This window comes from Camelus ferus, chromosome 7 (assembly GCF_009834535.1).
Source record: "Camelus ferus isolate YT-003-E chromosome 7, BCGSAC_Cfer_1.0, whole genome shotgun sequence".
Classification (NCBI taxonomy): domain Eukaryota; kingdom Metazoa; phylum Chordata; class Mammalia; order Artiodactyla; family Camelidae; genus Camelus; species Camelus ferus.
This window is the reverse complement of record NC_045702.1, coordinates 68,596,921-68,612,299: the sequence shown is the minus strand read 5'-3', so window position 1 is coordinate 68,612,299 and position 15,379 is coordinate 68,596,921. Positions and strand designations below refer to the sequence as shown.

Below are 15,379 nucleotides of genomic sequence, written 5' to 3'. Positions count from 1 at the left end.
TGTCTAGAAAACAGTCAACAATTGCAGAACTGTTCCCAGATTTAGGAGAGGGAGAAAAATGTCCTAGATCTTGGCATTCCCTAAGCAAACAAGCCATTAAATAATAGAATGAGCAAGGTGCAAAATATATTGATTGTCTACTCTTTAAAATAATTATTTATATTAAATATTTTAATACATTTGAAATGAAATTAATTCTCCTCCAGGTTGCTTCTGTTAAAAAAAAAAAAAAAGAAGAAACTGAGGGATAGAGTAACCCTGTCACTGACTGCTATTCATTGTCTCATTTCAATCCAATATGTACATTGTTAATTGTATTCAATGATTTAAAGACTCATCCATATGGACTGCTGATATTTTTATAAATTAAGTTTTGAAAAACTGGCTTTATTTTCAAGGATACATTGAAAGACAGTGATACATTTGGAACAGATTTTAATTAGGACTCAGAAATTCACTTTGTGAACTGTGCCTTCTTAACTGGTGCCCTATGAGACAACTGTAATGGGAAAATCAGAAGGTTTTTGTTGAAAAAGAAAGCAAATGCTTACTGTTTGTGTACATGAAGCACTAATGAAAAATATCACCCAGGAAATCAATATTGTGGAAGGCTAAAAATTAATCTAACCCAATAATGAGTCTATACACATGCGTACACAGATGTTGATATGCACTTGCATACGTAAATGTACGTCTTAGAGAACTGGCAAAACGAAAGCCATATTTTGAAGTCTTTATTGCCCTACTAATACTAAAAATATGAGGTATATTTCCTATAAAAAATTAAAAATCTATATTAACTTTAACAATTTCAATGTACATCTCAAATCAGTGAATTTTTACCTTTTGCGGTAAACGTTTTACATTTATAAGTGAAGCTTCCATATAGCAATTATAATATAAAGTTTTCATAAAAATCTTATTTTTCTTGATACTAAATATGAAAAATCTAGAGAAAAAAAACAGTTGTTCACATTAAACAGGAATAATCATCTAATTAAATCAAGGGACCCAATAAGATTGGGACATCTTTAGTTTTACTAAAATAAAAATCAAACTAAAATTGATAATTGAATTTTATTCTGCTTAAAGACCCATAAGGGGAAAAATACATATTTAATTTTTTTCCTTACCAATCCCACCCACTACTCATAGATCTTTAAGTCTATGTTTTCACTCCTCTGTTCATTCCTTCTAATAGAAATAAAATAACACAGTGGAACAGTAAGCCTAATGCTGGTAAATTTTCTTCCTACTTCATACAAAAAAAGAGTCTTGAGCAACAATTTCAGTTAAAGAGGGTTTTAAAAAAGTAATATGTAAGCATTCCGATTTCCTAACGATATTGTATTTTAAAGGTAATATTTCAGTCTCACATCTTAGGTCAAAATTAAGATAGCATAACACATTAAAAACTGACTCCTCCCTCTGTGTTTGGCACTTAAACCTCTGAATGAATTTGAGTTGATGGTAACCATATGTGGTCCAGGAAATGTAGAAGGGGCAGGCTAGCCAAAGGATCTTTCCGGATGGCAGTCTGCCCACACACCACTGCTTCTGCTCTATGGCTCTTGGGGAACATGGCAAATCCAATCTAATTCCTAAGTATAAGATTTAAAAAGAAGAAAGAAAGAAAGAAAGGAAAGCAAAATAGTAGCAAACCAGATTTTGACATTTTGAAGTAGCAACATGACTTCCCTAAAAACTGCTTAAAAAAAAAATTGGTGGCCTCTCACATATCCAAATCATTCCACAGAAAAGAAGACTGTACAAGTGAAAACGGAAAGTGTCCTTAATTTTTAAAAATTATCTTCTAGATTATATGACAAAGAAGTATACTAGTAAATTTATGTTTTCACCAAAACCTGTTAACATATAAACATGTGCATATTTTTAAAGCTCTTACCTCTTTCCAGGGAGAATTCTTAATTTCTGAGGTACATTTATTCAGCCCAACTGTTTATTTTAAGTACTTGGACACATTAAGTACCCTATAAAAAAAAACTATTCTTAGAATTCAATTTAAATCAAACAATTAGCTATTAATTTAGAGATGCTTAAAAGTCAATATAAATTTCTTCAAACAATCTTAATTCTTTGCATTGGAAAGTGCCATCTAAGAAGAAAAAAGGTATTATGGGAGGTAGACATTGCACTTGACAACCATTTCACTCTGGCTCCTACAAACAATTACGATTTGTAATCACTAATTGGATTTGAGGTACTTTGAAATAATTCATTATTTAGGCTCTGACTCTGCTAAAGAATAACTGATTTATTTGAGAATTAGTTGAAACTCTAACACACTCTATTGATTTGTCTGTAATGCTATGATGTCATTACCATTTTTCACTACTGATGATGAAAGGCTCACACTGACAACACAGCTAAGCAGTAATTTCACGGCGCTGCTAGCAAGTAACTGGATTTCACTTTAACAAAAGCTTTTTTTTTTCCTGAATGGAGAAAATATACTATATACGTAAAGTAAATAAAATTTTTAAATAAATAAAGCTTTAAAAATATGAAATGTAAAATATACTTTGAATAGTTTTATTTTACTAAAATAGATGCTTTGTAACATTAACCAAATGCTATTTCATATTTGACTAAACAACAAAAATAATTTAGAAAACAAAATAAAGACCATTCAAATCTGGGTCAACACTTAATATCTCACTTTGTCAAAAACAAAAAGAATGCAACAGAGATTCATTAGATAAGCATTAATCTTATGAAGTAATATTAGTCTTGTCAATAAAACTACAGTAATACAGATTCTGTAGTAGTATTACTCTCACAGTTACTTCCAATCCTGTTTCTTTTAATGAGATAGAAATATAGACTATTTCTACAATACTATATTTTTGAGAAATACAGAACATATTATCCTACATGCTTTTGTTGGATCTCTTACTACAGGATAGGATTAGACAAAACTTAGAGTTGACTTAAGCAAAGAATTTATGCTAGATGCATAGGTAGAAAACCAGAAAATTTACTACCCCAAATATACAGGCAAACACTGAAACTCAAATGTCAATGCCATGTTAAATATTCCTCAGACACATACATCACAAGACGGTGAAATTATTTCATGGTGGTGATAGGGTAAAAACAAGATCTTTGCAGGAGAGGAGTCAAGTAACTGAGAGACTAGAGTTTTTGGAGACTCATCTCTGTGCATGTTGAAATTATCACATTATATGACAAGAATGGAGTTGGAGAGAGTGACAGTAAGCTAAAGCTAAAATCTTAAAAGAAGAAGGGAAGTGACCAGAGGTTGGTGGAAGACATCTACAAAGAGGAGTAGCAGTAGCGGGTGGTATTTACAAATGTCATGAGATCACAGCTGGAGAATTTAGGGAGGAGGAAGGAGGCTGCTGGGGAAGTGACACTGAGGAGCAACAGAACATCACCCTGCCTCCAATCCCAGTGATTTAAGTGGTGTGACAGGAAGATAGCCATCTCTTGAAAGCTGGCGTGAGAAGCAGGGTCCTCAGGGAAGAATCAGGCTTCATTTAGAGAGAAGAGAAGAGGAAAATCCATATAAGTTCTTGAAAATGAAGAGGCCTGGTTGGTGAGTCCAGAGAGCATGGTGAAAGGACATTAGGAGACAGAGAGGATTCAAGGATGAGGATTAGAATCTTGAGAATCAGGAATGACTTAGAAGTTCTTGGTTCCTTTTGGTCAGTGGCATAAAAGGAGAAAACGGGCATAAGTCAAATCCTTCTTTTCCCAAGGCAGACCACGGTGATGAGGCTGCAGTGTTAGTGGAGGCAGAGGGTTGGTTGTGAGGTCCTGTCAGGAGTGTTCAGGGCTTTAGAATGTCCAGCTGAGTCTTGATGATAGTGCTCTATCAACAAAGGATGTGTGAACCCCACTTGATTTCATGTAGACACTTTTAGACTCACACAGGGGCTGTCTTCCTTCCCTCACCATCAGCGATGGCATGTAGGCGAGTACTGTACACCACTTGTGTGCTTCCTTTTGACTTGTGCAGAAGAAATTCTAATGGCTAGTCTAGAGGTAGACTTACTTAGAGGGCATTGTCAATCTCTGGAACCCTGCTGATGGTGGCCTTATTCCTAGCATGTGGTTGAATCTTCTGTGTCTGAAGACTTAAAGGCCCACAGAGAGGGAGGTCAGAATATTTCAGCATTCTGATCTCTTTACTTTCGCTACTAGAAGCCTTAAGAGAGGGAATTTTTATTCCAAACATAAGGGCTTCTGTTTTTTATATCTTTGAATTTTCTCTTATCCTGATGTTGTGAATGTTTTAACTATTTCATGAACAGCTTCATAAATTAAATTGGACTGATTGTTCATAACCCACATAGATATTTATTATTAGTTCAATGAGTATTTATTGAGTATTTTACTATGTGCCAGGTACTATCATAGGCAGTAGTGACTAATAATTAAAGTGCCCGGCCTTAAGGCACTTATATTTTATACAAACAATAAACCAAATAACATACAAACATATAATACAATGTCAGGCAATGTTATGTGCTATAAAACAAGAGAATAGAAGGAGGTTGGGTTTTAATGGATGGTCAGGGAGTCCTCTCTGAGTTGATGTCCTCTCTGAGTTTGGTTGAAGTTTGAAGAAAGGAATCATGCGCATACATGAGTGTTCAAGACCAAAGGAGCATAAATACAAAGGTCCTGAGGCAAGATTGTGCATTGACTGGTCCAAAAAGGCAATAAAGTCAGTGAGTGATGACTGAAGGAGGAATGATGTTAGGTAAATGGAGAGGCAAAATGCAATATGGATATAACTATGGATAAATTTGAATTGGTAAAAAAAGTTCTAAAAGTTGGTAAAATCTATGCCATGAGGACAATTTTCTTGTTAATAACAATACATTGGTCAAATAAAAATATTATAAAAGAAAACATAGAGCCAAAGGAAAAAAAAACTTCAACTATGGATATATTAAAATTGATTACTTACACAATGGAAGTTTTATTACTTCCTTTATCTATGTCAAATTGACCACAATGAGACCAACGTGTTGGTCAAGAAAAATTACTCTAACACATGAAATGTTGTTTAAACTATGATTAAAACTATGTATAACTATGATTAAAATACACTTGTTTGACAGAAGGAAAATATGCCTCCTCTCTGATAAAGCAGAGAATCTGGCATAGATGAGTTTTTCCATCTATCTTAAGGAAGATTATATGGGCCAAGTAAGCACCTGCAGATACAAAATATCTGATCCAAACTGACAGTTCTTTTTTTCATTCATACCATGTAATTTTTCAGCAAAAAATCTGTCAGGAGAGGTTCCATTAGTGTCAGGTAAAGATTCCTAACCAGCATACTTTCAACTTGTTCTAAAATGAAAGTAACAAGTGAAACTCAAAAGGGGAAACTTCTAGTGCAAATAAATCGTAATTCTTTATCTTATCTATTTCTTTTCTTTGATCCTGGTGTTCTCCTGGAAACTCTAAAGAAGTTGTGACATTGACAAATCTGATGTCTGCTGGATCCTACAGGGATGTACTGAAAACGAATGGAACATTCTACTTTCTGCTGTACTTGTTTTCATTAAGCAATGATTTACTAGGAGTTAGCTGAATTGAAATTTGCATTGGTCATTTTCTTAAAAAATAACATAGCAAATTTATTGGAAAGACTTTAAACTGTCTTTAATATTTCTAGAGAAGTTAATTCCAAATTTAATCTCTCTCTCTCTCTTTCAATTTTTCTCCTATCTTTCCTCCATCTCTTCTTTTCTCTCTCAAGAGTGGGTGAAAAGATGAGGTAATTTGGGGACTAGATATGAAAACATTTAAAATTAATCAAGGTTTAATTTCATTTATGATGTAGAATTCCAAGTTATTCTGATAGGAATTAGTAGATATACTATATTTCAAATAACTTAAAAAAACACGTGTTTGTTCTGAATACTTAAATTGTTCTACAATGTGTAAATTTAAGTAACTTCAAAGATTACTATGTTTAATCATATAATTTCTATATCTTATGTATTTATTAATACATCCAAAATACTTATTAAACATATCTAATGCATCAGGTGATGTTTTAGGTGCAAAATTAAATTAGGCATGCAGCTAAAATATAACCTCTGGTGAACAAAGACTTGCTTTTTATACACCACTGTATCTCCAGTGAATAGAACAATGCCTAGTAGAGAGTAACATTCAATTATATATATGTATTTTAAGTGAATGTATATATTTGAAAGAATGTATATATTTGAGTCAATGAAAGATGTTCCTGTCTCCCTTCTTTTACTTTACTGAGGAAGTCAGATAACTAAATTAATGATTGCAGTACAATGTAATGATGTAATGATGATCATATGCACAGGAACACTTAGGAAGCACAGAGGTAAGAATTCAAATCAGACTATAGGGGTATTCAGGGCTCCAAGTCTATGAACAGAGGATTAAAAGTATGTAGTCAAGATTTACAGTATACACATCTGGGGGTGATATATCATTAGGAAATATAGCAAATTGCTCAGGGAAGACACAGACATACTTTTCAAGATCCCAGAAGAATATTTAAGTAGTGAAAAATTAAATGGCTTCTAGAATAAGAAAATGATACAAATCAAAGTTAGGAAATATTTAAATGCCTGTTAAATATAACCTCTCAAACTTATTGTTAAATTGAAAACTTTTTTATATTTAAGATTCTCTTAATCTGCAAGTATCCCTGAATATGCATAATAATTATTGGAAAAATTATAGAAAATGATAATTAAATGAAAGGGCACACTTATAAAGTCTTTTCAAATTTTTAAAACAAACAAAAAAAATGATTAATGTGAAACAATGGTAGAACTAATATATTTGAAATGCTATGAAGTGAAGCCACCAAAACAAAGAAATGACACCTAGAGCTTCAAAACAGGCCCATATCATCCAGTCGTCCACTGATTGTGACATAGGCTGAAAATAAATATAATTTGATCAAAACACTTGCCTGGAATCTACCTTTTAAGCCATTTTTAAACCCCAAAGTATCATTGACTATCTCACGTTTAGAATAGAGAACTGAAGCTAAAAACTTTATCCTTTTTATTTTTCAGTGAGACCCAAATTAACAGAAAATTAGCACAATTGTCCTTAGTTTAATAGCCTTCAGAATAATTGTTGCCTTAAATAAACAAATTTCTTAGTGTTTTTTCAGGAAATTTTAAATCAGTCTGGATAAATTTCTTAGGAGAGTTTTAGGTCATTAAAAGGTCAGGAAGATTCGAAAAGAAGAGGTAAAAGTGTCACTATATGCCAATGACATGTTACTATATATAGAAAACCCTAAAAGGTCCACAAGAAAACTACTAGAGTTGATTGAAGAATTCAGCAAGGTAGCAGGTTACAAGATTAACGTTCAAAAATCAGTCACATTTCTTTACACTAACGATGAATCAACAGAAAAAGAAAGTAAAGAAACAATCCCCTTTAAAATAGCACCCAAAGTAATAAAATACCTAGGAATAAACCTAACCAAGGAGGTGAAAGAATTATACACAGAAAACTATAAACCATTGATGAAGAAATTAAAGAAGACTTTAAAAAATGGAAAGATATCCCATGCTCTTGGATTGGAAGAATCAATACTGTTAAAATAGTCACACTGCCCAAGGCAATCTACAGATTTAATGCAATTCCTATCAAATTACCCAGGACATATTTCACAGAACTAGAACAAATCATAATAAAATTATATGGAACCATCAAAGACCTAGAATTACCAAAGCATTACTGAAGAGAAAGAAAGAGGCTGGAGAAATAACTCTCCCAGACTTCAGACAATACTATAGAGCTACAGTCATCAAGACAGCATGGTATTGGTACCAAAACAGACATATAGACCAATGGAACAGAATAGAGAGCCCAGAAATGAACCCACAAACTTTTGGTCAACTAATCTTCAACAAAGGAGGCAAGAATATACAATGGAATAAAGACAGTCTCTTCAGCAAATGGTGTTGGGAAAACTGGACAGCAGCATGTAAAGCAATGAAGCTAGAACACTCCCTTACACCACACACAAAAACAAACTCAAAATGGATCAAAGACTTAAACATAAGACAAGATACAATAAACCTCCTAGGGGAAAATACAGGCAAAACATTATCTGACATACATCTCAAAAATGTTCTCCTAGAACAGTCTACTCAAGCAATAGAAATAAAAACAAGAATAAATAAATGGGACCTAATGAAACTTCCAAGCTTCTGCACAGCAAAGGAAACCATAAGTAAAACAAAAAGACAACATACGGAATGGGAGAAAATTTTTGCAAATGAAACCGACAAAGGCTTGATCTCCAGAATATATAAGCAGCTCATACAACTTAATAAGAAAAAAACAAACCACCCAATTCAAAAATGGGCAGAAGACCTAAACAAGCAACTCTCCAAGGAAGAAATGCAAATGATCAATACGCACATGGAAAAATGCTCAGTATCACTAATTATCAGAGAAATGCAAATCAAAACTACAATGAGGGATCACCTCACACCAGTCAGAATGGCCGTCATTCAAAAATCCACAAATGACAAATGCTGGAGAGGCTGTGGAGAAAAGGGAACCCTCCCACACTGCTGGTGGGAATGCAGTTTGGTGCAGCCACTGTGGAAAACAGTATGGAGATTCCTCAAAAGACTAGGAATAGACTTACCATATGACCCAGGAATCCCGCTCCTGGGCATATATCCAGAAGGAATCCTACCTCAGGATGACACCTGCACCCCAGTGTTCATAGCATCACTATTTACAATAACCAAGACATGGAAATAGCCTAAATGTCCATCAGTGGATGACTGGATAAAGAAGAGGTGGTATATTTTATACAATGGAATACTACTCAGCCATAAAAACCCACAACATAGTGCCATTTGCAGCAACATGGATGCTCCTGGAGAATGTCATTCTAAGTGAAGTAAGCCAGAAAGAGAAAGAAAAATATCATATGAGATCACTCATATGTGGAATCTAAAAAAAAAAAAGACAAAAACAAATAAACAAAGCATAAATACAAAACAGAAATAGAGTCATAGACATAGAATACAAACTTGTGGTTGCCAAGGGGGTGGAGGGTTGGAAGGGATAGACTGGAATTGCAAAATTGTAGAATAGATAAACAAGATTATACTGTATAGCACAGGGAAATATACACAAGATCTTATGGTAGCTCACAGAGAAAAAAATGTGACAATGAATATATATATGTTCATGTATAACTGAAAAATTGTGCTCTACACTGAATTTGACATAACATTGTAAAATGATTATAAATCAATAAAAAATGTTTAAAAAAATAAAATAAAATGTCAGGAAGAAAGCCTCAATGGTAACAAACAATTCCTAAAGGCTTTTGTAAAATTGTATTAAAAACAATTTTTTTTAATAAAGTAAACAAATTTTATGAACTATTATAAAATTAATCACCTACAGCTTAAATACTTGCATTTACTCATGTTAATAATTCTCTTGTGAACTTTCATTCATATGTATCTCCCAATACATACACACTATTTACATTACTATACACTATTATATATAACACATATGCACAACATAAATGCATATACAAGTATGTTTGTGTTTACTCACATACACACACATGCCCAGGCACATACATACACTCTCCTTGGAGAATTCTTAGTTGATTTATATATGGTTTGTTATGTTTTAATTAAAGTTTAAAATTGAATCTCCCAAGTGCTTAGAACTACTAAAATTTCTGGACTCCCTATTTCCATCTGAATATATATGATCACCTATTTTAAATTGATATAATCCCTTATTCTGAATATATATGATTCCTTAAAAGACTTTGAATCTTTCTGTTATTTCCTAATCATAGTTATAAACATTATCGGTAAAAACATTTTTTGAAGCTTCCTAATGTTTGCAACATCTCCTATTGTAAAGTCAAGGCAGATTTATTATTTTTTTCTTTGAAATATTATGAATAAAATATCAGATCTCTTTAAGCACAGTGGCCACTTGATGCTAATTACATCATGCACTGTTATTTATCACTATTTTTTGAGACTATGATCTCTGATACACTTAAATGCTTATTTTCTTTGCAGTTCTATTGCTGTACATATCAAAAGAATCCAATTTTGAGAGTAAAACAGTAGAAACTAGGAGAAGAATGAAACTGTAAGTCTATAAATCATTTTACTTCAAGTTATTTATTTTGCAATTCTGTAGAAACAATAATACTGATTCATAGTCATTTGGGAATAAATCAAATTAATTACTTACTGTCCTCTTCTGTGGACTCAAATATTTTAACAATAGGCCTTCATTCTTTAAATTACCTGTTGAGAATTTTTCTTTCCTCTTAAGTTCACTGATACTATATTCAGTTTTACATTAAAGTAATAGGTAAAATTGAGCTTGTTGAGTGAGTTTGTGATAGAAAGGTCTAAAAGTGTACTCTGTGTCCCCAGATGTGCACTTATGATGAGTGAAGAGAGATAATCATTTTTGTAAATATAACACCCAACTTTTCACTCTTTTCAAGCTCATTCTAGACCTGGTCCTTATCCTAAAACTTTTTGTCTATAAAAACTCTTCAGAATTCATTCAGTGAATACATCTAGTTTTATAGTTAGATAAAGAGATAAAATTTTAATCAAGACAAAGATTGTTATAAATCTATGATCTAATTCCTCAGAAACATTAGTGAGATACAAGTTACAGACAAACATTAGTATCCTGTATACTGGATACTACAAAGCACTCCATTTATTTTTCTCAATGAGTATCTAATGTTACATTAGTGAAGCTAATGTATTATATTAGATGATATTATATTAGTGAATTATATCTATATCATGCTAATCTTAGTAACAAATCAAGTAGTTATAACAGCATCAGCATTATTAGCTTCATTGGGGGAAAAAAAAGCAAGTATACAACAATGTCAAGCAACTAACTTATTAGTAGACTCAGTCACATAACTTAAGATAAATCTGTAAGATTGCATTATTGTCAAAATTTTACATTCCCTCTCCACTGTGTCCCTCCGAATGAGAAAGATTATACTTCCTAGTCCTTTGATGTAACTTGATTTGGCAAATAAAACATGAGTGATAGCAGCATGGACCACATCTGAGCAGAAGCTTTAGCACCACAGCACGGTTCTGCCATCACTCTTTTTCCTGGGATACAAGCTAATTCGTAAGTCTAGGTACAAAATAATGGAGCAGAACGGAAACCATCACACACACACACACACACTATATATATATATGTACATATGTATATAATATGAGTGGTATAAAAAATCTTTGTTCTTATTGCAGGGTCATTAATTATGGCAGCGTAGCTTAGCTTGGGCTAACTGACGTGGGAGTTGGGGCTTACAAGTAAAGTTTTACTCTGAATTATATGCTATCAGCTTTGAGTGAGAACATTTTTTTGGAGGTTGGAAAGATGGTGACACATGTAAAACATTTGGTAAAGTTGTAAACTGCAAGAAGTTAGGAAGCTTATAATGTTCTAAATTAGCTGTGGCTTCAAATTACTGCCATTATTCAGTTGTTACTGTACAATTTGTAAGCAGAATCAAAAGAAACAGAGAGAATCTAGAAATTTCAGGCCTTGCAGGACTGAAAAATGAAATTGTTTGTTTTTCCAATTAGTAAAAGAAAAATTGTGAAAAGTTTTGAGTCACAGAAGATGATTTCAACTTAGCCTCTTTGCAAAGCTGATCAAAAGCATAACTTTCCCTCCCTTTGTTAAAATCTCTGCTGATTTAAAAAAAAAATCTCTGATTAAGGTAGCAGCCAGTATATACTTTCCTTTGGACAGACTGGCTCAGAGAAAATAGAACAAAAAAGGATCCAAGTCTTCTAGAAGCCCCATAAGCTCAAGGTACCAGAGTCTAGAGGGAATGTGGATGTAATGATTGGTGCATGGCTGGGAATACAATAAACACTATAAATAAAAAGACTACTATGTTTTGAGAAAGTTACACTGCCAAATGAACCACCAACCTGGAATAAAAGAAACTGTGAGTGTTCAAAATTTAAAATAAACTTTAGGCCTCCCACATTTCTACAGACAATAAAATCAGACTGACAGAGCAGTTTAGCCTATGGGGGGGAGCATCCCACAGTGCCCTCTTCAGATCAGGCCAAGGAGGGAGAGTAATGGGAAAGATCTGTCAGAGGGCAAAGCTAAGAGCCGTGGAGACAACAGGCTAGACAACTCCAGGCAAGCATCAAACCTGGAGCCCATCAGGGAACACCAAGAAAGGGCGTGCCCATTATAATTTCAGGTTTGCTATAATCTACGTGGCGACTGTATTGTGCCTCATTTCTTCCCCTTTCTGTTGAAAAGTATCCTGCTGTTCCACCATAGTATATTAGAAATGTGTGTGTGTGTGGGGGGGGGGATACAGGGCAAAAGGGAAGAGTAGTGTACATAAATGATCGTTTTTAGTTCCTAGCTCTCCAGATTAAGATCGTCATCTGAGCTATCACGAGGTTCTAGACTTTGAGTCTGACCCTGTATTAGATGGGTCTTCCATGTCTGTAAGAAATATACATGCACATACGAGACCAGACTTAGGTGGATTGTATTATTGTTAAGGTTGGGCTGTTGCTCTCTGCTGGGCCAGTCCCTGCGGCACCATCGACTTTACATGTAGTAGTCACATGACTTGCTTTGTATAGTGACATGTGACTACAAGTAACACATGCCACATCTGAACAGGAGCTTTAAAAGTCAGCTTATGGTTCTGCCCTTATGCCCTTTTCCTTCTGCTATGAGATGTGTATGTCTCAGAGAGGGCCTGCTTCTTCATTTTAGAACAATGAAGCAGACCCTAAACTGTTCCATGATGGACATATAACATGTGTAATATATAAACTTTATGATGAAAAAGCCACCGAGATGTTGAGATCATTTGTTACCATAGTACAACTCAGCATAGCCTCACTTACTGAACACAATAGAAAGTGCCCAGAAGCAAAAGGTGTAGAGAAAACAGCATGTCAGAGACAATAGTCACTTTTGCTCATTCAAGCAATGCCTGCTTCAGAAAAGATTCATTTTATGCCGTTTGCCTTAGTACAGCAGGAATTCCAGGGCATTGGCAGATAAGACTTGATCAGAGAGCCATTATTCTGAGCAAAAGCTGGTTTTCCCTGGGTATAGAAAGGAGAGAACAACGGTGCAACACTGATGGAGAAAGTAGTTACCAAAATAATACTGCAAAAGATTCTAAAGCATCATATCAAGTTGAAATTTTAAGATATACCACTTTAACCAATAAATTAATCAGTTCACAGATCAGGTAAAAATGCAAATATAGCCTGTTAGGCTGGAGAGGATGTGAACTATTCTCCAGGTGTTTTTAACTTCTGAAGAACTTGGTATATTAATGACATCACCCTGAAGACACAGCCCCAGGGGAGAAAGATCCCCGAGAAATGAAAAGTCTAGACACTTTCTGTTCTCCTTGGACGACTGGCACAATAATAACAGATACAATTTTGAACTCTGTTTTTAAAATACCAGCTATAGTTATTAAACCATAAATTTATAGAATAGAAACAAATAATGAGAAATCACCTAAATTGCCTCTGTTAAAATCAGTCTTGTAGTAGTTTATGTCCTTCTTAAATAATTATGTAAACAATCTTTGGTAACTAGAGTTTTCTCACATTTCCTTCTTAACGTGAAGCAGTTAATATATAAAAACAACGAGATGACACTGATAAAAGCAACCAACTACATATTTTTGTCATAAATAAGTAAATTTAGCAATGTTCCAGGTTTATGGCTAAAAATTCCTTCAAAAGTTTTATATAAAAACTTACTTTAACTACATTCAAATAGCTTACACTGATTTCTGTATCTTAAAATACTAGGATATTTTGAGGCTAGTAATTTTAATCACAAATTTACCCAATAATCAATTCACATTTAATTATTCAATTTGAATCTATTCATTGGTTAAAATTATAGGGATTACTCCCTCTTAGTTATTTTTGTGTTACTCATTATTTTTCTTTTTCTTTTTGTAATATTAGGCTCTTTTCCTATAACTTTATATTTTTGCTTTTGTTACTTATTTTAAAATTGCTCTCTGTTTTCAAACAAAACACTTTAAACCATCTTCTTACATGTTTTTAATTTCCATTTGAAAGAAATTAACTGAGATAAAATTGCTTGAATTAGAAAGACTATTGCCTTAAGTTATATGTACCATTCTTAATTTTCGGTATCACTGTAACTAAATTAAAACCCAAATTACCACTGATATGAAGAACTTTTAGGAGCTAAATCAGTTAATAGTTTCAAATAATAGTAATTTAATTTCTTAAATTTAGAAAAATAAAAGGCTTATTTTTCAACATAAAGAAAGTAGGTACACAAACTAAAAATCCACGTACTTATTACCATACAAGAAACTCCTTGTTTTTGCATCATATACAGTACATGACTATTGTATCATCTCAGCCCTTAACAAGATAAAAGAGGTTCTAAGTCTGCATATTAAAAGTACACTCGGAAACACTGAGAGACAGAGAGAGAATGAGTTACCATTTCGGAGCGCCTGTGAGTCTTCTTTTCCTATTGTTTGCTGATGATTCTTGATAAAGCAGCTTTTTTTATTTTCTAGAATCACATTCTTTTACTTTCTTTTGATAAAATCCAGTGGCAGAAAATTTTCCCCCAACTGCCAGTGGTCAAACAAAATGAGGGGCAAGGAGAGGCGATGCAGTGCCCACAATCAAGCTGATTAAACTCTGCAGGATCTGCAGTTTGTCAAAAACCTTTTTGCTGCCTCACATTTTCTAAAAATGGAAAAGGTGAAGCTTTCACAAGTAACGGGATCCAAATAAACCAATACGCCCAGCACAAAGCTCATGATACCAGCAAAAAAAAAAAAAAAATTTTTTTCACACATTAGTAAGTTCTATTAGCAGGTATCCATCATTCTAATAGGACATTTCTCCATATTAATGTGAGATTCAGCTTTTGGACCCTAAAAACTCTTTCCATCCCTCAGGCTACATTTGTCCCAAAGAAGCTTTAGTCACATGTAGCCTTGAGGGACTTTTATACAAAACTTGTGGATGTAATGTACAGATTCTTTCCTCGGAAGGGAAAAAGACAAAACAAAACTGGGTCACTGGTGGTGATTGTTAAAACAGTAAACCTAAGAATGCACTATTATCTCTTTCTCTTCATTTAATTTCCTGAGTTTTACCCTGATTTTCTAGAAGTGAGAGCATACAGAAAATTAAACACAGGCTACATGATAGCTACCCATGATGTTACATATTCACTGACGGCATACTCTATCACAATTCATTTATTTTGCCTCTCACACTATCTAGGTGTTAAAGGC

At 33.6% G+C, this 15,379-nt stretch overlaps 1 protein-coding gene across 4 annotated transcripts in view; it reads right to left on the bottom strand.

Annotated features, from left to right (window-relative positions):
• SEMA3A (semaphorin 3A) overlaps positions 1-15,379 on the bottom strand; it is a 434,105-nt gene that overhangs the window by 292,412 nt on the left and 126,314 nt on the right. Inside the window, exons 1-2 of one of the 4 annotated variants that reach the window (XM_032484102.1) lie at positions 14,569-14,757; positions 1,907-1,991 (exon numbers count right to left, since the gene is read on the bottom strand). The exons of 1 other annotated variant lie outside the window; for it this stretch is intronic. Coding sequence is in view for 1 of the 3 variants with exons in the window: in XM_032484101.1 (XP_032339992.1) it covers positions 14,569-14,571 (3 nt within the window). In the remaining 2 variants the exon portion in view is untranslated. Of the gene's footprint in view, positions 1-1,906; positions 1,992-14,568; positions 14,758-15,379 lie in introns of those variants that run through there. 2 more of the 4 variants (XM_032484103.1, XM_032484101.1) reach the window with 2 other exon arrangements.